Raw genomic sequence first — 22,181 nt, 5'->3', positions numbered from 1 at the left:
GCACGCTCCCGAGAGGCGTTCGAGATGCGAAAAAGTGTGGCCGTGCCGCCAATTTGATTGTAATGCAATAATAAGTGAAGTTTATTTTTAAAAAATTTCAAGAGGATCACGTGCTTATGATTGTTCACAGCTGCTCCAACTTTAGCCAATGACTGATTATCCTATCAGACGATCCTTAACTCACTATAAATAACCAGACTTTTCTTATCTCAATATCTTCGTCTTGAAGAAACCCCCCCACCCAACCCTACTTTCCCTCCTTTCAAACGGGCGTCATGGTGGCCAGCGATTAGCGCTGTTACCTCACAGCAAGAATGCCCCTGCTTTAATTCCTTTCCAAACCAGACGGCATTTCTGTGCGAAGTTTGCTTGTTCTCCCCGTGGTCGCGTGGGTTTTCCCCAGGTCCTCCGGTTTCCTCCCAAAAACAAGCACTCTAAACAATTGATCCAAATACTTTAGCTAAACTCTGAGTGCACCTTTCAGTATACATATCTGACACTTAGCTACAACAAGCAAAAGGGGGAGTCATCGAGATCTACCTGAGCTCAAACTCCCCTCTCGCCTTGCAACGGGAGGGAGCCCAGGGCTCAAGGATCTTATAAGCTCAGGGCTCTCTTCCGGGACAGCACGCCAAACTAGCTTTTTTATCAATCATCAGCTACGTGTGAACTCTTGAAGCACCTGTTATAAAGCTGCATTGAATCAATGCTTTTCCCAGAGATGGGTTGCGGCTGGAAGGGCGTCCACTATGTAAAAAAGTGCTGGATAAGTTGGCGGTTCATTCCGCTGTGGCGACCCCAGATTACTAAAGTGACTAAGTCGAAATGAAAATGAATGAATCAATACATATTGTGAAAAGCGCTATACAAATAAATTTGAATTGAATTGTAGGTCTCAAATCTAGAGAGTCGGCACAGATTGTTCATGTGCGCAGTTATCTGCAAGTCAATGTGCGCAGTAGTCGATGGAGATAAATAGATCTCTGTCTTGGACATAATATATCTTGTCATCTCTATTTTGTCATATCTGGCAGCATATATGTAATAGCTTGTTTCCCCCGGGGCTTTCTCTTTCTCTCTCTCTCTCTTTTTTCCATCACTCTCTCGCTCCCCCTCCCCCAGTTTCTCTCATTTGGGAAGCTCAGCTGCCTGGACCATCTGTGTGAGGACGAGCTGAGCAGATTTTGTCATAGCCAGAATGAATCTGAAGGGTGTAGGAATGAATGTCGACCTCAGAAAGAAAGCGATATCAGCTCTGGAGTATAACGGAGAGGTGGTGTCCGGTCACGATTTGTTTGTGGGTCTTCAGTATGTTTCCATTTAAAGATGTCAGTGAGATAATTGCGCAAAACTGGAATATGGCATAACACATTGGCGAATGAAGCAGCGCTTCACATCAATGAGAAATTAAAGAGAACTAAACCATCACTTTCTGATAAACTGGAGCAGATTGGGATATGCCACTGTAGTGTTTTTACTTCTTTAATAAATAAGTTGCGCCTCAGAAAATGAAGACAAAATGCAATGAGTGCAGTGAATGTGGAGCTTTTGGAGGCCTACAGATGCTCAAGACAGTTCTGGAGGGAATAATAATAGAATAATAAGACTACTGAAGCACTGTGATGACAGACTTACAGCCTTTTAATAGTCTGCAAAACAACATTTCAGATGTTCTACGTTATTTTGGAAGTGCTACGTTGTTCATTAAAGGGCACCTATGGTGAAAAATCTGCTTTTCAAGCTGATTTGTCAGAAATATGTGTAGGTATAATATATAGACTGTCATATTGGGCTGTCATATAAACACACCCAGTCCTTTTTTTTTTGTTAAATTTAACAACATAAAAACTGTGGACCAATTGGAGCGGTTTTGAGACCAAACGCAACTTGACGTGGGAGTGCGGTAAACCCCCCCCCCCCACACACTCATACACACACACACTTCCGTCAGATTTGTAGGCTGTCTTACTCACACAAGCTTTTTCATCACTGCCCACAAATTTTCAATAGGATTGAGATTCGGGCTTTGTGATGGCCACTCCGAAACATTCACTCTGTTGTCCTTAAAGCACATATTGATTGACAGCTGTGATCACAGAAGTTCTGTTATCTCAACTAGGTGCGGCTGAAAAGTATGAGCCAGCTGCCTCGCGTGCGCGTCTCTCCTTTGGAAATAAGGAACTTGCCTTAGTTATAGCCTCAGTCAAAGTTAATCCAGTGTGCGTGGTTATTAGTCTCTGTGTATAAGCTCGGAACTTTAAACTAGCACACAGTTGACATAACTTTGTTTAGTTGCTGCAGTTTTGTTCCATGCAGAAACACGATATTGAGAAACCTTTTACGATCAATTAATTGACGAATTAAAGCGCGGCTAATAGTGAAACCGGTTTATAGTTGCATCCCTATACGGATGACACATACATCGTTACAAAGCGCCTGTAAAACTACAGAAAGACACAAATGACTTTGTAACACATTCTAGCACATTAGGAATATTGATTCCTCAACAGTCGTCTCTGCTTGGTCTGTGTCTGAGTCCAAGTCGTATATGCATGGCTGAATGCTGGTCCTCTCACTCATGTTGCTTCTCTCTGTTTGCCTGTTGCCATACACAAAGCAGGGGAGCTCTTGGCTCCGCCCCCTTTTTAAGTTGGGCGGGAAGCCGAAACTAATTTTCAAGTGAAGCAACACACCTCTAAAACAACGACCCGTGTACACACGCCCAACATGACACTTTTAAACAGTGAACCTAAACTGGCACACTCAGAAGAACCAGATTATTATTAAATTTTAAAAAAGGGGTAAACTAGGTGCCCATCATACACATTTTTGTCACACACAATGTGTTTCTAACATAGCTTATCACATTTTTTTCTTATCTAATAAAAAGTTTATCCTACTTTTATGTGCATCTTGTTATTTCCATTATGTAATTTTCCAAAAATCACATGAACATACAGTTGAAACCAGAAGTTTACATACACTTTAAAAAAGCAACCTAACCATTTTTTAAAAAATTGTCTGATGGTAAATCATTCTAAACGTTTACTATTTCAGATCTGTTAGGATTACCTAAATGATTTACATTTGCTTAATGCCAGAGTAATAAGAGAATTTTTTATTCAAGGATTTTTTTATGAATTTCCCGACAGTCAAAAGTGTACACAAATTTCCTTGGTATTTTTAGCTTTCCTTTTAAACTTTGTATCTTTGGTCAGATGTTTTGAGTCTCCTTCCACAAGCTTCTCACAATAATTTGAAGGGATTTTGGCCCATTCCTCCTGACAGAATTGGTGTAACTGAGTCAGGTTTGTAGGCTGTCTTGCTCGCACAAGCTTTTTTAACTCTGCCCACAAGTTTTCTATAGGATTGATATCAGGGCTTTGTGATGGCCACTCCAAAACATTCACTCTGTTGTCCTTAAAGCACATTTGAACTAATTTGGCAGCATGCTTAGGGTCATGGTCTGTTTGGAAGATCAAGCCAAGTTTTAATTTCCTGAGTTTTAATGTCTTGAGATGTTGCTTCAGTATTTCTACATAATGTTCTTTCTTCATGATGCCATCTATGCTGTGAAGTGGACCAGTCCCTCCTGCAGCAAAACAGCCCCACAACTTGATGCTGTCGCCCCCATACTTCACAGTTGGGATGGTGTTCCTAGGCTTGCAAGCTTTCCCCTTTGTCCTCCAAATGTAACACTGGTCATTATGGCCAAACAGTTCAATATTAGCTCCATCAGAGCACAGCACATGTCTCTAAACATCAGTCTTTTCCCAGTGTAATTTAGCTAATTTTAATCTGGCTTTTTAGTTGATTCTGGCTTGTTGATTTTCCCATGTTGTCACACAAGGAAGCAGTGTGTTTGAGCTTTTACTCTACAGTTGTTGCTCCAATTAACTCAAATGTTGTCAATTAGCCAATCAGAAACTTCCAAAACCTTGACATCATCATCTGAGCTTTTTCAGAAGGAAGAAAAATCTTATTGTATGTAAACTTGACTTTCAGGAAAAGTTAGAACAATTTCTCTAAAAATCTCTCTCTCATTAAGCAGAACAGAAACTAATGTGATAATCCTAACTTACCTAAAAGAGAAAAAGTTAAATCACATTAACATCTGACTTTTTTTTTAATGGTTATGTGTCTTTTTATACAGCGTATGTAAACTTCTGCTTGCAACCGTAGGTGGACGGAAACCGCTAGTGTGTGAGTGCTTGTTGTTTTTTTCCCATGCTCTCTTGAGCCAAGCCACTTCCTCTCGTCGGCCTCTTCCTCTGGATGAACTTTGCTGTGGAGCTGCTGCTGCTCTTAAATCATGCAAACAACATCTGCTTCAGTGAGGCATTGTGGGTAATGCATCTGGCATTGCTGCGTCGTTAGTAGTTAGCAATTAGAAACTCCCCTAAAGGGGTTTTAAAAATCCCAGACATTTCTTACACATCAAATGCAACAAAATAATCTGATGATAGATGTCTTGCCAAATGTAAAACTGCATCTGAAGCAGTAAAACTGCATTAATGGCACTCCAGCTATAGCTCCTAGTTGCTGGCAACATCATGTTGTGTGTCATTAATTCAGTTTAGTTACAGTTTAAACAAATCCACAAGCTCTGAATCAGCTGTTGTTTCCCCTCGGCACAGCTCACTCTACTTCATTCCTAATCTCTCTCTTAAGCATTTGCATGTTACCCAAACTTGATTCTTTATCTGATTGTTCTCTTCGCTCTGTCGGCCAGTGAGACGGGCTTCAGACGTCAGACTTGTTTAGACTTGCTTTGTAATGTTTTTAAGATCTCGTGAGGTCCTTTGAAACGTGCAGTATTGTTTAATGTGTGACGTAATGTCCATTGAAATATGAAAAGAGGGCGGGGCATATAGAAGCTCCGCCCCTTTAAAAGAGCATCCAATAGCATTTGTTTATCACAGGACTGCTAGTGAGTGTGAGTTCAAGCACATCAAATTAACAGACGATGAGAAGTAGGGGCGGGGCATGTCAGATACTAGAGAGCATTTGATTGGTCAGATGATTTAATGAGAGAATGGAGTATGAGGTGACGTCAAAAAAAAATCATTGATCCATTTGGCCGGAAATGACAAACTACAAGCTTTGAATGCTTATATCAGGGGTGCCCAAACTCAGTCCTGGTGGGCCGGTGTCCTGCCTAGTTTAGCTCCAACTTGCTTCAACACACCTGCCAGGAAGTTTCTAGTATATCTAGTAAGGCTGCGTCCGAAAACGCCTACAAATCAGTAGGTACTGCATTTGAATTTAAACGCACTACTCGGCCGTTACAAAAGTATGTTCTATACAGTATGAATGTGAAAAGTATGAATGGAATTTTGGCAAGGGGTAAAGATTGAGATAATGAAAATTATGCATGTAGATCTACCTTTTACTCCCCTGTTTTTCTTGCTTGAAGGGATACCCCAGGATATATATATAATAAAAACCAGAGAGATATATACTACATATACTTTTACTAAGTGCAAGAAAGACCATAACAATAAATTGGATGAAGCCACACCCTCCAACAATAGTACAGTGGATAGAAAAGCTTGAATGTATATATAGAGTGGAGTATATAACTGCCTAACTTCAACTAAAACTGGATATTTTTAAACAAAGATAAGTACCTGTTACGTTGTATCTGAATAGGACATAGTATTTCTAGCTCCTTTGAAACTGAAAATATTGTATGTTTTTTTTTTGTAAATTTTTTTTTATTTACATCTGTGGCTACTGTCGTTTTTTTTTTTCTCTTAATAATCGCTGCTGTCACTGAATGTTCTGTTGTGTAAAATGTTTTAATGTATAAAAGTAAAGTAAAAAAAAAAAGAAAAGTATGAATGGAATTCGGACGTACTACATCCACCATTTTGTCATGGCCACGTGACCTACCTGCATCAATTGCGTCGCTTTACACCCATTCATGAATTCGCTTGCGGGGCATCATGTGATAGCGCAGCATGCATGGGATGTGCACTCTAGAATCTCGCCAGAAGTAGTAAGTCATCCGGGTACTTCTCGCATACTGATTTTCGAATTCTATGAATTCGGACATACTACATCCACCATTTTGTCATGGTCATGTGACCTACCTCCCATACTGATTTTAACATACTATATAGTATGGAAGTATGCGGTTTCGGACGCAGCCTAAAAGCTTGATTAGCTGGTTCAGGTGTGTTTGATTAGGGTTGGAGCTAAACTCTCCTGGACACCGGCCCTCCAGGACCGAGTTTGGACACCCCTGATTTATATCTTCTGGATGTGAATTTGGTTTTGGAGCACGTGGGTTTTGGATAACCTTACAACTAACATACTGATACTGACATCTAAAAAACTTTATTTGGGTTTTGTGGGTACTTTAAATCAGTCGGTAAATCAATGTGTTGTGTCTCTTGTTTTCAGGTCAGCCATAGCCGTCTGATAGCAGTAAACTCCAAGTGGTTCCTGATTACTGCTGAGACGGACCTCCAGGACTAGGACAAGATGAAACCGGATGGTGTTGACACGGCATCAATGGAGCCAATGGAAGCATTAAATGCAGGTCCTGCGATTGAGGTGGCGCCAGTCGGGGAAGCTCAGGACCAGGCTTTGCCTGCAACAGAGGCTGAACCACAACCAACAGCGCCACTTTCCGCAACCAACAAGACTGGAAAGGAGAAGCCTACGGATCCAAAAGCTAAGACGAAGGCTCCTGCCAAAACAAAGACACCCATTGCTGGTACCAAGGCATCTACTACCAGCTCCCGTCCCCCCACTGGCCAAAGCCGCCTGACAAATGGGGCGCAGAAGTCGCAAGCAAACGGCGTCACCAAAAAGACCACCACGGGAAGCCTGGATAAGAAAACCTCAACCACTGCTGGCCCTAAAAAACCAGTTGGCTCTGCTACTGCGCCCACAGCCAAGACCCCTACCAAGGTGGCAGAGAAGAAGCCGCTGGGGACGGCGAGACCTGCCAGCGCTCCATCCAATGGTATGAAGACAACGGGGACAGCACAGCCTATCAAGAAAGCCCCTGCTGCTCCGGCCAATGGTCTGAAGCCCAAACCAAAAACTACAGGTGAGGCACAATAATCATGAGCTGAGCTTGGATGTAGGTCAGGGGTATCCTACTATTAAAGTTTAAAGCTGCAGGCGTGTAGACTTTTGTTCTAGTTCTCCTACAGCACACAGAGCTGTAATGTGTAAGTGAACCCTGAATATACTTTTTAGCTGGTTCACCTGTGTTTAATTGGGGTTAGAGCTGAAGACTGTACACTCTCAGAAATAAAGGTAGAAACTCTGTCCCTGGGGTGGTAGCTTCTCAAAAGGTACACTTTTGTACCATGCTGGTCCAAGTTTGTATCTTTTAAGGTAAATTTTAATACCTACAGGTACCTTTAAAGCTAAGCTAAGATAGTTAAGTGTAGTTTTTGTAGCTTTATCTCTAAGAGTGTAGGGCTATGTCTGAAATCAGCCCCTATACCCTTAGACTATTTTAGGAAGCAGCTATTTCTAGTGATGGATATTCTGAAGTGCCCACAATCAATCCCACAATGCACTGCAATAACAAGTGCACAACCAATGTACACTCAATGGCTAGAGAATACCGATAATGCACTGTATATCTGCATGGAAATGAGATAGCTTCCACATCAGACTCCTAGATTTAAGTTTCGGTCTAAATAAAGTATTGCTTAATTGTTGAATTAACGTTTAAAACGTTCAAGCTTGCCAAATGTTAAATATCACAGGGTCTGAGCAATGTTGAAAATGTAATCCTTCTAAGGCAGGGCTGCCCAAACTTTTTCATATGAAGGGCCAAAAACCTAAAATCATGAAGAGCTGTGGGCCGAAGGTAAATATACTAAACTATATTACATTGAAGTTGCCATGGGTCATTTTCTAATTTATTTTATTAAATGGAAAACATTACTTTAAATTGTATTATCTAATGCATTTAAAATGAGAACTCATTGCAAAAAAACTTAAACAATCATATTTATAACACAGTGGAGTTCAGGGCTGAATACACTAGTCAAGCAGAATCGGCCTTTGATTTGATCTGCTCACCAAAGTCTCTGCATTGTTGGGTGACAGTATGTACATTTAAACAAAATCTGATTCATTTATGTAAGCGAAACATTTAATTTCAGTGAGCTTTTAACCATAAAATAAACAAAACAAAGGTTTACATTAAATTTGAACTGACAATCTCGAAACCATCCCCATCATTCTCCATCTCTTCTCAGATGGGATGGCAGACCAAATCAAAGGTTACCATGAGCCAACTTTGGCCCACGGGCCCTAGTTTGGGCATCTGTGGTGTAAGAGATTCATCAACCAGCACTACACACAAACAAAATGTGCATTTAGGACTCTGATTCATTGTTTTCATTCACTCCTTAAAGTGGGATATGCTAGTAGGCTAATGTAGGAAATGGAGGTATGGTTTTTTTTAATACAACCCCTCTCTCCAAGAGGGTTTGATACCCCTTTGTTAAGTATTTATTATTTTATAGCACATTATCCAATTATGGAAATAAATGTCGTATTTGTTTAATGCTCATAAACATGTTATCGTTACGCTTCGTTCTAGCTCCAGCTCCAAGACCCGCTACTGCATCCACCACCAAGAGCAGCACCACTGACGCTCCCAAACCATCTGTTGCCAAGACAGCCAGGTAAGAGTTTCATTGGCTTGGAATGACTACATGAAAATTTGGCAATTAAAATAACATAATGTGCCCCAGGTGACACAGTCTCTCAGTGGTTAGCACTGACACCTCACAGCAAGAAGTTCACTGGTTCGAGTCCCAGCTAGGTATGTTGACATTTCTGTGTGGAGTTTGCATGTTCTCTCCGTGTTGGCATGGGTTTCCTCTGGGTGCTCCGGTTACCCCCGCAGTCCAAACACTTGCGGTAGGTGAATTGAATAAACTAATTTGGCTGTGGTGTATGGGTGTTTCCCAGTACCAGGTTGCAGCTGCAAGGGCATCCGCTGTTTAAAACATATACTGGATATGTTGGCTTTTCATTCCGCTATGGCGACCCCTGATTAATGAAGGGACTAAGCCAGGGGTGTCAAACTCAATTCCTGGAGAGCCGAAGCCCTGCACAGTTTAGTTCCAACCCTGCTCCAACACACTTACCTGTAGGTTTCAAACAAGCCTGAAGGACTCAATTAGTTTGATCAGGTGGGTTTAATTAGGGTTGGAACTAAACTGTGCAGAGCTGCGGCCCTTTTGGAACTGAGTTTGACACCTGTGGACTAAGCCAAAGGATAATGAAAAAATTAATAATGTGGATGTTTCCCAGGGATGGGTTGCAGCTGGAAGGGCATCCACTGCGTTAAACATATGCTGGATAATTTGGCGGTTCATGCTGCTGTGGCGACCCCAGATTAATAAAGAGAAAAGGCGAAAAGAAAATGAATGAATGAATATTGTGGCTCATAACTCACTGAAGTCCATCTCAGGGGCCACCTACAGTAGATGCCAAAACAACATCAAAAATGCATCGATTTGATGTCAAAACCTTGACATTCTGTTGAGATCCACACATTGATGCCCTTTTAATCATCAAAACAACGACACAAAAAGTATTATACGAAATGTTTTATTTATCTAAACACTTCAATTACAAATTACCTTGAATTTTGCATCCATTCAATGCATTTAAACTACCTTCATGTCAAACTGACATCAAGTTAACGTCAAAAATTGGTCAAAATCGATTGCTGAGCTAATCTGTAATCGTTTTTTGATGCCATTGTTAGATGTCAATTTGATGTTGTTTTGACATCAAGGTAGTCAATTGACATTAAATTGATTAGCATTTTTTCCCTTTATTCATCTGGGGTCGCCACAGCAGAATGAAATACTGGGTACTGGGAAAACACCCATACACTCTCATTCACACACATACACTACAGCCAATTTAATTGATTCACTTCACCTATAGCGCATTTTTTGAAGGTGTTTTAACATCAAGATGCTTGCTAGGATGTCCCTTGCAGGCAATCATTGATTATTCAAAGCATTAGGTATACATTCTAAGGGTGCTTTCACACCTGTGAATCGATTCAGTTGTTCTGAAACAGAGATTACAATTGTTACAGTGTTGCTCTTTGCTCTTGGTGCGGTTCACTTTCACACTGCAAAGTTTCTAAACGGTACAAAAGAGCTAAATCAAGTCACGTGTGAGTAAACTCTCCTCACATTGGTCAGAGTTTCAGGGTTTATAGTCCCGCTCAGCTGTTAGGGGTGGTGGTGGTTTGGTGGTGTTTGACAGGGCGCATGTGACGTGTCTGAAGAGTGAGGAGGGATGCGGTGGGAAGGGTGTGCGATGTATTTGAGGACCGGGAGAGAGACGCGCGATTTCCGGGAAATTATCACTCGTTTGCGGGAGACTCAGTGCATTTGTGGGAGACTCCTGAAACCTCCAGGAGACTTGGGATGTCTGGAATGACCTCCCGCCCTACTCATAATTCTCTCTTCATATAGCCGTATGCCTGTTACATATCCATAAAACACTGTGATATAACCGCGCTCGGATCGTATGGCTTTCTTGCTACAATTGATCCACACCAGAGTTCATTTGAATCGAGCCGACACCACCTCAATCAAGCGATCTCGGAGCGATTGTTTTGGCGTGGATCCGAGCGCGATTGGTGGTTTCACATATGCCAAACGAACCGCGCTAACAGGGCAAACGAGACCGGTTCCCAAACAAAAGTCTTTTGTGAAAGCACCCTAAGTCTAATACTTGGGAAATAAACTAGCGCAATGCTTAAGATCTGGAGAACTCCCCTGCTGTAGTAGCTAATGGACAGATAGTGATTGCTCTTAAGAAAGAACTACTTACTAGGAGCATATGCCAATTTGGATTAGTCAATTACTTAAGTTGCATGTTTTAGGACGGTGGGAGGAAGAAACCCACATGAGGACGGGAAGAACGTGTAAACTCCGCACAGAAATGTCGGCTGGCTTGGTAAGAACTAGAACCAGTGACGTTCTTGCTGTGAGGTAACAGTGCTAACCACTGGGCCACCGTGCCACCCATGTAGGAAAGGAAGAGGAGTTGGGGTGGAAGGGGAGATTCTTCAAAATGAAGATCAGAGTATTTATAGTAGCTTAGAAATCATCTGATTGGTGAATCACAAACTGAATAATGCGGGGCCGGCTGGAAGCAATCATAAGCACGTGATCCTTTTGACATTAGTTTATAAATAAACTTCACAATGCGAAGCAGGAACTCACTTCGCAAATGAGACCCTCACATTAGTAACATTTAAGCTCTCTTCAATGGGAAAGACTTTCTAGTCTCCCCAGTGGTTCTAAAACACTTTCATTTGGGAAAGATCTGGATCCCTTCTCCCAATGGGACATCTAGATCAGGCGTCTAACCAGCACCCGCAGTAGTTTCACACAGATGTAAAGCAGCTCTCCTGATATGTAGGACAGATACAGAGAGATGTTAGGATGGTTATGGCGATCTGAATCACGCTGCGAATCACAACATGCTGCTCACAGGAGCCCGCAGATAGCCATGAACAGAGTTTTTTTTGTTGTTGGTTGTTTACAGACGCGACGAGGGACATCCTGAGGCCTGCAACAGAGCTCATGACGTTATGTGTGGGTGGATGGGAAAAAAATGTGTGTGTGACTTGGTGAATGTTGTTCCTAGCAGCTCCTAAAATAAAGTAGTAACTTCAAACCATGAAGAGTAAACCTGCTGAACATGACAGCTGCATAAATTGGACGTTTTTAAAATTCGATCCAAGAGTTTTGCCATGACATGTTGCCTCTCCTCCTACATTACACAGTTTAGCGCATGATTAATGGTGTTTAGAGTAGGAAGGCTGCCGTCCCACACACAGACTGCTTGAAAAGGAAAGACAATTTACAGTGTTAGCGCTGCGGTGTGTGTTCCAGCTCTGGGTTTAGGGAAGATAATCTGGGGGATTCACCCTGAGCCTTTGTTTTCAGCCTCGGCCTCATTATGACCGTAAGCTCAAACACAAAACAGCAGTGAAAAGGCCGCCGGTTGTCCAATTAGCGCAGGAGTGTGTGTTTTCCTCGTTATTTTCACCCGGTGGGCATCTTCGATCTGACATGTATTTAATTCTGCCTCGGGCCCAAGAAGACGACTCACACTGGGTTTACCCTGAGAGCAGATCTGCACGGTGAAGTAAAACACTTCTGAAGAGTTATCTATGCAGTGACTTTAACATTCGCTTTACCGTCCAGAAATATTTCTTTCCAGCGCTCTCAGCAGTGGAGGTTGTACTACATCTACTGAACAGGGCTGTAAATAAATTATACGTGCCGTTGGCATTAATGGTGTGTGTGTGTGTGTGTGTTTGCCACCTGAAGCTTTGACTTTGCTCTATAAAATATGCAAGGCCGCATTTTTTTACTAGCAGCACCACAGAAAACTGCTAATCTTTCACCTTTTTCCACATTATATTCCCATCTGTCAAATATACAAATGGCCCTGATGTTTTCAGGCTGCTAAAATAGAGTAATATCTTAAAAGTGCAACTATATTTACACTTTCTAGTCTTGGATTGTACAGTTGCAGGATTTTCATTTAGAAAAACATTCAGTTTATCAGATGGAGCTCTAGGCTAGTTTTTAAACAGCAGATGGCGCTCTAGGCTAGTTTTTTAAACAGTAGACGGCGCTCTAGGCTAGTTTTTTAAACAGTAGACGGCGCTCTATTCTAGTTTTTAAACAGAAGATGGCGCTCTATTCTAGTTTTTAAACAGAAGATGGCACTCTATGCTAGTTTTTAAACAGAAGATGGCACTCTATGCTAGTTTTTAAACAGAAGATGGCACTCTATGCTAGTTTTTAAACAGAAGATGGCACTCTATGCTAGTTTTTAAACAGTAGACGGCGCTCTATTCTAGTTTTTAAACAGAAGATGGCGCTCTATGCTAGTTTTTAAACAGAAGATGGCACTCTATGCTAGTTTTTAAACAGAAGATGGCGCTCTATGCTAGTTTTTAAACAGCATATGGCGCTCTAGGCTATTTTTTAAGCAATAGTCAGCGCTCTTGGTTAGTTTTTTAACAGCAGTCAGCGCTCTAGGCTAGTTTTTAAACAGCAGACGGCACTCTAGACTAGTTTTTAAACAGTAGATGGCGCACTATGCTAGTTTTTAAACAGCAGATGGCGCTCTAGGCTAGTTTTTAAACAGCAGACGGCACTCTAGGCTAGTTTTTAAACAGCAGATGGCGCTCTAGACTAGTTTTTAAACAGCAGATGGCACTCTAGGCTAGTTTTTAAACAGTAGACGGCGCTCTATGCTAGTTTTTAAACAGTAGACGGCACTCTATGCTTGTTTTTAAAGAGTAGACGGCGCTCTATGCTAGTTTTTAAACAGCAGATGGTGCACTAGGCTAGTTTTTAAAGAATAGTCCGCGCTCTTGACTAGTTTTTTAACAGCAGTCAGCACTCTAGGCTAGTTTTTAAACAGCAGACGGCACTCTAGGCTAGGTTTTAAACTGTAGACGGCGCTCTATGCTAGTTTTTAAACAGCAGTCAGCGCTCTAGGCTAGTTTTTAAACAGCAGAAGACACTCTAGGCTAGGTTTTAAACATCAGACGACGCTCTGGGCTAGTTTTTAAACAGCAAATGGTGATCTAGGCTAGTTGTTGAACAGGAGATGGTGCTCTAGGCTAGTTTTTATACAGTAGATGACGCTTTAGGCTAGTTTTTAAACAGTAGACAGTGTTCTAGGCTAGTTTTTAAACAACAGTCATCATTCTAGGCTAGTTTTTAAATAGTAAATGGAACTCTATGCTAGTGTTTAAACAGCAGATGGCGCTCTAGGCTAATTTTTAAACAGTACATGGTGCTCTATGATATTTTTTGAACAGCAAATGGTGCTCTAGGCTGGTTTTTGAACAGTAGATGGTGCTCTATGTTTGTTTTTAAACAGCAGATAGCGCTCCAGGCTAGTTTTTAAACAGCAGATGGTGCTCTAGGCTAGTTTTTAAACAGTAGATGGTGCTCTATGATAGTTTTTAAACAGCAAATGGCGCTCTAGGCTAGTTTTTAAACAGTAGATGGCGCTCCATGTTAGTTTTTAATCAGCAGATGGTGCTGTAGGCTAGTTTTTAAACAGCAGACAATGCTCTAGGCTATTTTTTAAACAGTAGATGGCACCCTATGCTAGTTTTTAAACAGCAGATGGCGCTCTAGGCTAGTTCTTAAACTGTATATGGCACTCTAGTGTGGTTTTTTAAACAGCAGACAATGCTCTAGGCTATTTTTTAAACAGCAGATGATGCTCTAGGCTAGTTATTAACAGCTGTGACTGCACCATAGGCAACCTTTTTAAAAGCAGATGGAGCTCTAGGCTGGTTTTTAACAGCAGACCGCGCTCTGGACTATTTTTTAAACAGCAGACGATGCTCTAGGCTAGTTTTTAAACAGCAGACGGCGCTCTAGGCTAGTTTTTAACAGTAGACTGCTCTAAGGTAGTTTTTAACAGCAGATGCCACTTTAGGCTAGCTTTTTTTTTTTTAAAGCAGATGGTGCTCTAGAGTTAGTTTTTAACAGCAAATGCCACTCTGGGCTAGTTTTTAGCAGCAGTTGGTGCTCTAGGGCTAGTTTTTAACAACAGACAAATAGTTTTTAAAAGCAGACGGTGCTCTAGATGACTTTTTAACAGCAGATGACTCTGTATGCTTTACAAACAGCTGTACTCTGCTTGCGTTCAATTCCTGACAAAGGACATGATAGAGGTACCACCCGAACCTAAAGTAATCATTAATTACTTTACTGCTGTTAAAAAATAAACTCAAGATCCCATTTAAAAGAGAATAGCGACGCATTTTGAATATCTCAAAATAGATTTCTCGAACGATTTTTCACCACAGCTCTAGTTTTACATGTTAGTGTCCAAATGAATCAAAAGCATAGGCTGATAAAAGCAATGCAGGATGTGAGCTGGCTTACTATTGCATTAGTCTAATGCAGACATGCAAGAACTGCCCAAAAATATGAATCATTCTGATTGATGCTCAACCTCAATGTAAGAGCTCTTTCCTGATGATGATGATGATGACATCATACTGATGCAAAACTTTGGGCTGGTCAGCACCGGGCGCGGCCACTGCCCAACACTAAAACATCTGAGTCATGTCTCCTACATTAATTTCCTCGCTCTGCATCTCTTTGTCCCTCTTGCAGACGTTCATTAGGTCATGGTAGAGTTTATTCCCCCAGAGAGATGTTTTATTGCAGCCACCGCATCCAATCTCCAAATGGAGCGTGCGTTTCTCTGAGTGCCCAACGGTCAACTTGATGGATGTTTTACAACACTTCAGTGATTCAGAGTTTGCTGCAGTGCTTCACGTGTGCTTTGCTCCTCAGTCTTCTGCGCTTTCATTGGCTGTGCTTGCTGCTCTTCAGTTTGACATGGCTGTTTTCTAGACGCGCACATTCGTCTTCACAATGCACTGTCTGGATGGTGTTGTGAATGTTTTTCAGAAGAGTTTATTTGATTAAATGTTGCACGCCTTCAATATAAAGATCAATTCACTAAAATTTATAGAATTTCACATTTTAAAGATTAAATTAAGATGACATTCTATTCAAAGATGTGAGTTAGATTTATTAAGCAGCGTTTTCATCAAATGAAAAACAGATATGAAAAAAATAGTCACGTCTTGATAAACTGGAGCAGATATTAGTCAGAGAAATGTAGTTGGATTTGCCACTGTGGTGTTCTTCTTCTCTAATAAATGAGTTGTGCCCCAGAAGATGAAGACCAAACACTGAATGCGGTGCTTTTGGAGGTGTGAGACGCTCTTTGGGAGTGCAGACAAGTTTTGGAGGGAATAATAATAGACGAATATTAATACTGAAGCACTGTGATGACGGACTGACGGCTGAGGGGTTTTAGAAATCAGCAAATCAACATTTCAGATGTTTTACAATGTGCTGGAAACATCTGCTGCGAACTCCATTCATGCATTAAGTCCCATCATGCACACTTTTGTCATTACATGATTACTTTACTGATGTGCATGCTGGAATTCATTCAGTAAATGTGTACTAAATTGTAGTTTATGCACATATTTTCTTATCGTTTATATACAGAAGTCTTAACCTTCTGTATATAAACGGTGTATCCGGAAAGTGTACCTAACGCTTCACTTTTTCCATAATTTTATGTTACAGCCTTATTCCAGAATGGAATAAATTCATTGATTTCTTAAACATTCTGCACACAATCACCTTTAATGACAATGGGAACAAATATTTTTTGAAATTGTTGCAAATTTATTCAAAATAAAAAAGCAGAAACATCACATGTACATCAGTATTCAGTCTTTGCTCAATACTTTGTTGATGCACCTTTGGCAGCAATTACAGTCGTTTTGAATATGTTGGATGGGGAGTGACGGTGTATAGCCATTTTTAGATCTCTCCAGGGATGTTCAATAGGATTTAGGTCTGGGCTCTGGCTGGGCCACTCAAGGACATTCACCGAGTTGTTGTGAAGCCGCTCTATTAATATTTTGGCGGTGTGCTTTGGGTCATTGTCCTGCTGGAAGATGAACCGTCGTGCCAGTCTGAGGTCAAGAGCACTCTGAAGCAGGTTTTCATTCAGGATGTCTCTGTACATTGCTGCATTCATCTTTCCCTCTATCCTGACTAGTCTTCCAGTTCCTGCTGCTGAAAAACATCCCCACAGCATGATGCTGCCTCCACCATGCTTCACTGTAGGGATGGTGTTAGCCTGCTGATGCGCGGTGCCTGCATTTCTCCAAACGTAACGCCTGGCATTCACTCTAAAGAGTTCAATTGTAGTCTCATCAGAGCAGAGAGTTTAGTTTCTTATGGTCTGAGAGTCCTTCACCTGCCTTTTGGCAAATTCCAGGCGGGAAGTGTCTTCCGTCTGGCCACTCTACCATACAGGCCTGATTGGTGGATTGCTGCACAGATGGTTGTCCTTCTGTAAGGTTCTCCTCTCTCCACAGAAGAACGCTGGAGCTCAGACAGAGTGACCATCGGGTTGTTGATCACCTCCCTGACTAAGGCCCTTCTCCCCTGATTACTCAGCTTAGATGGCCGGCCAGCTCTAGGAAGAGTCCTGGTGGCTAAACATCTTCCATTTATGGATGATGGAGGCCACTGTGCTCACTGGAACTTTCAGAGCAGCAGAAATGTTTCTGTACCCTTCCACAGCCTTGTGCCTCGAGACAATCCTGTCTCGGAGGTCTACAGACAATTCCTTTGTCTTCATGCTTGGTTTGTGCTTTGACATGCACTGTCAACCCTGGGACCTTATATAGACATGCCTTTTCAGATCATGTCCAATCAGCTGAATTGACCATGCGTGAACTCCAATGAAGCTGCTGAAACATTTCAAGAATGATCAGTGGAAACAGAATGTAGCTGAGCTCAATGCAGAGCTTCACAGCAAAGGCTGTGAATACTGATGCACATGTGATTTTACAGCTTTTTTATTTTTAATAAATTTGAAACAATTTCAAAAACTCTTTTTTTCACATTGTCATTATGGGGGGTTGTGTGTAATAAATAAATTTAATCCATTTTGCAATAAAGCTGTAACAAAACAAAAAAAAAAAATGTGGAAAAAATTGAGGCACTATCAATACTTTCCGAATGTATAGTCGTGCACATTTTCTTAATTTATGCACATTGTGGTATTTCCAGTAATCCCAAAATTCCAAAACCCAAAATGCAAATAAAAATAGTTTAATGAAATCTCAAAACTTCAGTTTCAAGTTCAGACAACTATTTTAAGCAAGATCCTAAACAACAGATAGGTTTGGATATCCAAACTCTGCCTATTAATGCAAGGTTTTGTATTTGCAGGCTAATTTGACACAGCAAGCCAAAGAAATCACTCCAGATGTGCACATAAAAACTGTAGACACATGTTGGCTTTTTTTTTTGGCTGCGAGGGTTAAAGTACGTGAGTCAGATCTTCTCGAGATGATTGACTATTGGCATGCATTAAGCGAACACAGCACATTTACACACAGGTGAGTGCCAGCAGGTAGACTCACGCTGCAGAATCACAGCTTCAGCAATGCACGAGGACATGAACTTCATTCGTTGAGGTTAAAGAGTCCCTTCAGGCTTTATTAAACTCTCCTTTTGCACTGAGGCTTCAGGGGAAGTTTTGTCACTCACAAATGTAACGGCAAGTTAAACAATGTTTATAAGACAATCAGACCGCAGGCTCACAAAACATCAAAGAGTCATCTATAAATGCTTCAATGATGTGTCATTAGCTTGAAGCACTGTGTGTGTGTGTGTGTGTGTGTGTGTGTGTGTGTGTGTGTGTGTGTGTGTGTGTGTGTGTGTGTGTGTGTGTGTGTGTGTGTGTGTGTGTGTGTGTTTTAAGCTTCAATGCATTTCTGTGTTTTAATGTGTATTTGCCTCCAACCCTGACACAGATCTGACGAAGAAATGCATAACATTAAAGTGACGAGAAGGCAGCACACAATAGCCCGCTCTGTTTGTTTTCTCTCAGAATAATAGGTCAAAAAATGAAAGTTGCTGTCAATATTTGCTCAACCTTAAGTCATTGTGAACCTGTAGGACTTCGCTGATATTCAGTCAGCTGTGTGTGTCAGGAGTATTTGTAAACACTGAGCCTTTTCATGTTCCTCAGAGCAGAAGTCTGTTTGATGACACACCGAAAGTGCCATTTTGAAAGCTAGTTTGGTGAAACTACAAATAAATCTTTTGTATTCACACCAATAGACAGTCAGATCAACAGACAATGGACAGAAGCACAAACAAAAACGCATTAAACAGTTGAATTATTAGTCCCCTTTTGATCTTTTTAAAATATTTCCCAAACGATGTTTAACAGATTTAGGAAATGTTCACAGTATGTCTGATAATATTTTTTCTTCTGGAGAAAGTCTCATTTGTTTTATTTCGGCTAAAATAAAAGCAGTTTTAAATTTTTTTAAAACCATTTTAGGGACAAAATTATTAGCGTCTTTAAGCAATTTTTTTTTCGATAAATAAATCAGTTATTAGAATAAATAAATAAATAAATAAATCAGTTATTAGAAATGAGTTATTAAAACTATTATGTTTAGAAATGTGCTGAAAATCTGCTCTCCGTTAAACAGAAGTTGTGGAAAAAATAAACAGGGGGGCTAATCATTCAGGGGGGGCTAATAATTCTGACTTCAACTGTACATGCTATGTATAATAACCTGATCTTCTTCAATTAAATAATGCAAGAAACAATGACGTAAGAAATTAGTCAATATATGGCAGGGTTCAACGCTAAGGATTTTTTCTACTGGCCCGATCGGACTAGTGGTTCAGATTTTTACTTGCCCTGCCAATATTTTCACTGTCCTTAACAAAAAATAAATAAATAAATAAATAAATAAATAAATTTTAAAAATAAAAAAAAGTGAATAGCTATTTCTTAGCCACAAATTAAAAAAAAGAAAAATGTGTCAAAATTTTTGTAAATCTAGAATTTAAATATTTAAAAATTTTTAATAAATGTATAATGAGCAAAATTCAAACAAAAGATGGCCGACCTGCCAAACTGACATCAAACTGTACAAAACATCACTTCATTTTTTTAGTCGTGGTGTACCCTCATAAATGTCTGCTTTCAAGACGTTAGAAACAAATGTTTTCCTTTAGCATCATCACTTGATGTTGCCGCCATGTTGCTGTCTCTTCGCTGTACTGGTTGTTACGGAAAAAAATAACGTGCTCACAACATCCAATCAGATAAGAGGAACAGAGAAGGTAGCATTTGAGGGCTTAAAAACACAAACGGTTCCTCGATTCTAAGACTGTATTTTCAAGCAATTGACAAATAGTCACAAGCAAATTAAACTTTAGTGACAGGGTATCAGCGGCCCAATCGGGTCCGGAACAATCGTGTCGTGTCCTGAGCATCTTTATTGTTGAGCCCTGTATGGTATATATGAAATGTGGTGCCTTTAATTTGAAATGTTTTGAAGTGTTATTATTTTTTTATCAAATCAAAAGATTCTGTCGGACTCAGAAGAGTTTAGATTAATTAGAAGAGTTTAATTTCTATCGTCTATATATGTGTTGCCACATTAACCAGATCGCTGGTTCTCACACAGATATCATGGACTACACTTCCGTCTTTTCCTGAACTACATATTCAGACATGCACTTCACCCAGACACCCATGCTCACTCACCTAGATTGATTACACACGCACACCTGAGGACTATCAGAGACTGATTACATTCTCTACTTAAGCCACACATTCACCCATCCAGTTTGCAGAGTCTTGTTTACTGATAGTGACATTACAACGCGGTTTCCTTTGTCTGCCTTTGCCGTGTTTTTGATCCTTATCTTAGCTTATCCTTTTGTCCTTGTTTGCCGCCTGCCTTCTGACTAGTGGTGGGCAAAGCGAGGCTTCATGAAACACTCAAACAGTCGAAGCAAATGTGTCAAAGCTTCGAAACGTTGTGAAACCCCACTCTACAGTGACACCTAGTGGTCATTTTTTATGTATTGCACTGAAACCACTGCAGCACAGAACAGTTCAGCAAATTGAGGTATTAAAGCCCACTTTGTAAGCTTGGTCTTCAGATAATGTAGCGGAACGGTTAAGCTGTCTGACTAGTGTCTGGGATTAGTGAGTTCGAATCCAGGCTAATACTGCTATTTTGAAATGCTTTAATACCAGTTAGTAATGCTTTGCTCTTGTATCGTTTAGTTTCAACATTGGTCTGACATCCAATAAACAATTTGTGAATAAATATGTCTTGTTTTGGTCTTAAAACAGGGTTGTTGCTAGATCGGAAACTGTGGCCTGAAGTTATCAAGAATTATTTATATTATTCATAAAATTTCCCATTTATTGTATTTCATTAACGTCTACCCAAACCCTGAACCGAACTATCACAGTACTGTAAAAATATTAATTATTGTTTTACAGTGTTACAAAAATGATGCTATATTGATGGCGTAACTGCAGCTGTATCCTATTTAGGCTACACAAAACAGAAACATGATAAAAACACATAAAACCATGATTTCGGAGTCGAAGTCGAGATTCGAACCCAAAACGTAATTTGAAGCATAGTAACATCGTACACACGCACAGCCCACCAGGCCATATAAGACGAGATTATCCAACCTTGGCAGCCAAATGGAGATTCGGCAGGTCTCGAAACGCTTCTAAGCTGATCAATGCTTTGAATCACTTAAGTCACGTGACCAGGTGTTTCGAAACACTTTAGTCACATGACTTAGGTGCTTCGGATCATGCTTCGGTACAGTGTTTGGAAACACTTGCGCTTCGGGATCTCGACACTGTGTCGAAACGTCAGTTTCACGTCAGCCATCCCTACTTCTGACCTCCTTGCCTGTTATTCGACTATGATTCTGGATTGTCTGTTTATACCCGTTTGCACCTGATTTGACCATTGCTTGCCTGACGCTGAATAATGCCTAGTTCACACTAAAGGATTTTAAGCCTGATTTGAGCCCAATTCGGAAGTTAACGAGCTCGCCGACAGATCGGGCTGTGATCGGGAAGAAATCTGCGGGTGCACGGCGCTCGCCGCTCTTTATGTGTGAACTACTGAACAACGCATCAACGAGGCTCGCTGACGCGTCGCCGACACCTCGCAGACGGAAATCCAACATTTAGCATGCTGAATATTCCAGAGCAGTCGGCCGACTCAACCCCACGTGTGGTCAGATGTAGTGACGAGCTGCAGCCAATGAGAGAGCAGATCAGCATGAGCCACGTGCCTGTGTGCTCAGGAGCTCAACAGAAACATCTGTGATTGGTCAGAATGGGCATCGATGCACTCGCTTCGTTCTGCGTTAGCACAGACATGAGAGTAGGTTATATTAACAGTGGAACCAGAATTCTGTAACTATTAGAATTACCATACTGCTCATTCTGACCGTTCTCATATAAAACGCCATATTGTCACAACATATTTACATTCAAAGCTGTTATTGAGATATTAAAATTAAGCTTTGAATGTCTGGCATCATATTTAATGACACCATTACCCTAAAAATATAATCTTTTTTTTGTAATACAGCCTATAAATATGTAGTTAAGATACTAGAACATACAAAGGTCTTGGCTTTCATTTTCACTTTCAAACAGGAGCTATTTCACAGCACATATTATGCTGTTTTTAAATATATCTAAAG

General features: G+C 40.7%; 1 protein-coding gene and 1 long non-coding RNA gene across 5 annotated transcripts in view; both read left to right on the top strand.

Annotated features, from left to right (window-relative positions):
* prr36b (proline rich 36b) overlaps window positions 1–22,181 on the top strand; it is an 81,872-nt gene that overhangs the window by 50,110 nt on the left and 9,581 nt on the right. For 2 of the 4 annotated variants that reach the window (XM_073943812.1, XM_073943813.1), the window contains 3 exons: window positions 4,154–4,203; window positions 6,409–7,063; window positions 8,582–8,666. In XM_073943812.1, coding sequence (XP_073799913.1) covers window positions 6,490–7,063; window positions 8,582–8,666 — 659 coding nt within the window. In that variant the 5' untranslated portion in view covers window positions 4,154–4,203; window positions 6,409–6,489. The remainder of the gene's footprint in view (window positions 1–4,153; window positions 4,204–6,408; window positions 7,064–8,581; window positions 8,667–22,181) is intronic. The other 2 variants (XM_691992.10, XM_073943811.1) reach the window with 1 other exon arrangement.
* On the top strand, window positions 10,974–17,577 carry LOC141381104 (uncharacterized). The gene is made up of 4 exons (XR_012400724.1): window positions 10,974–12,616; window positions 12,868–13,497; window positions 13,564–13,845; window positions 14,528–17,577. It is a non-coding gene; the product is annotated as an uncharacterized lncRNA (long non-coding RNA).

This window comes from Danio rerio, chromosome 3 (genome assembly GCF_049306965.1).
Source record: "Danio rerio strain Tuebingen ecotype United States chromosome 3, GRCz12tu, whole genome shotgun sequence".
NCBI classification, from domain to species: domain Eukaryota; kingdom Metazoa; phylum Chordata; class Actinopteri; order Cypriniformes; family Danionidae; genus Danio; species Danio rerio.
Note: the sequence above shows the minus strand (reverse complement) of the source record. Positions and strands in the feature narration are given on the sequence as shown.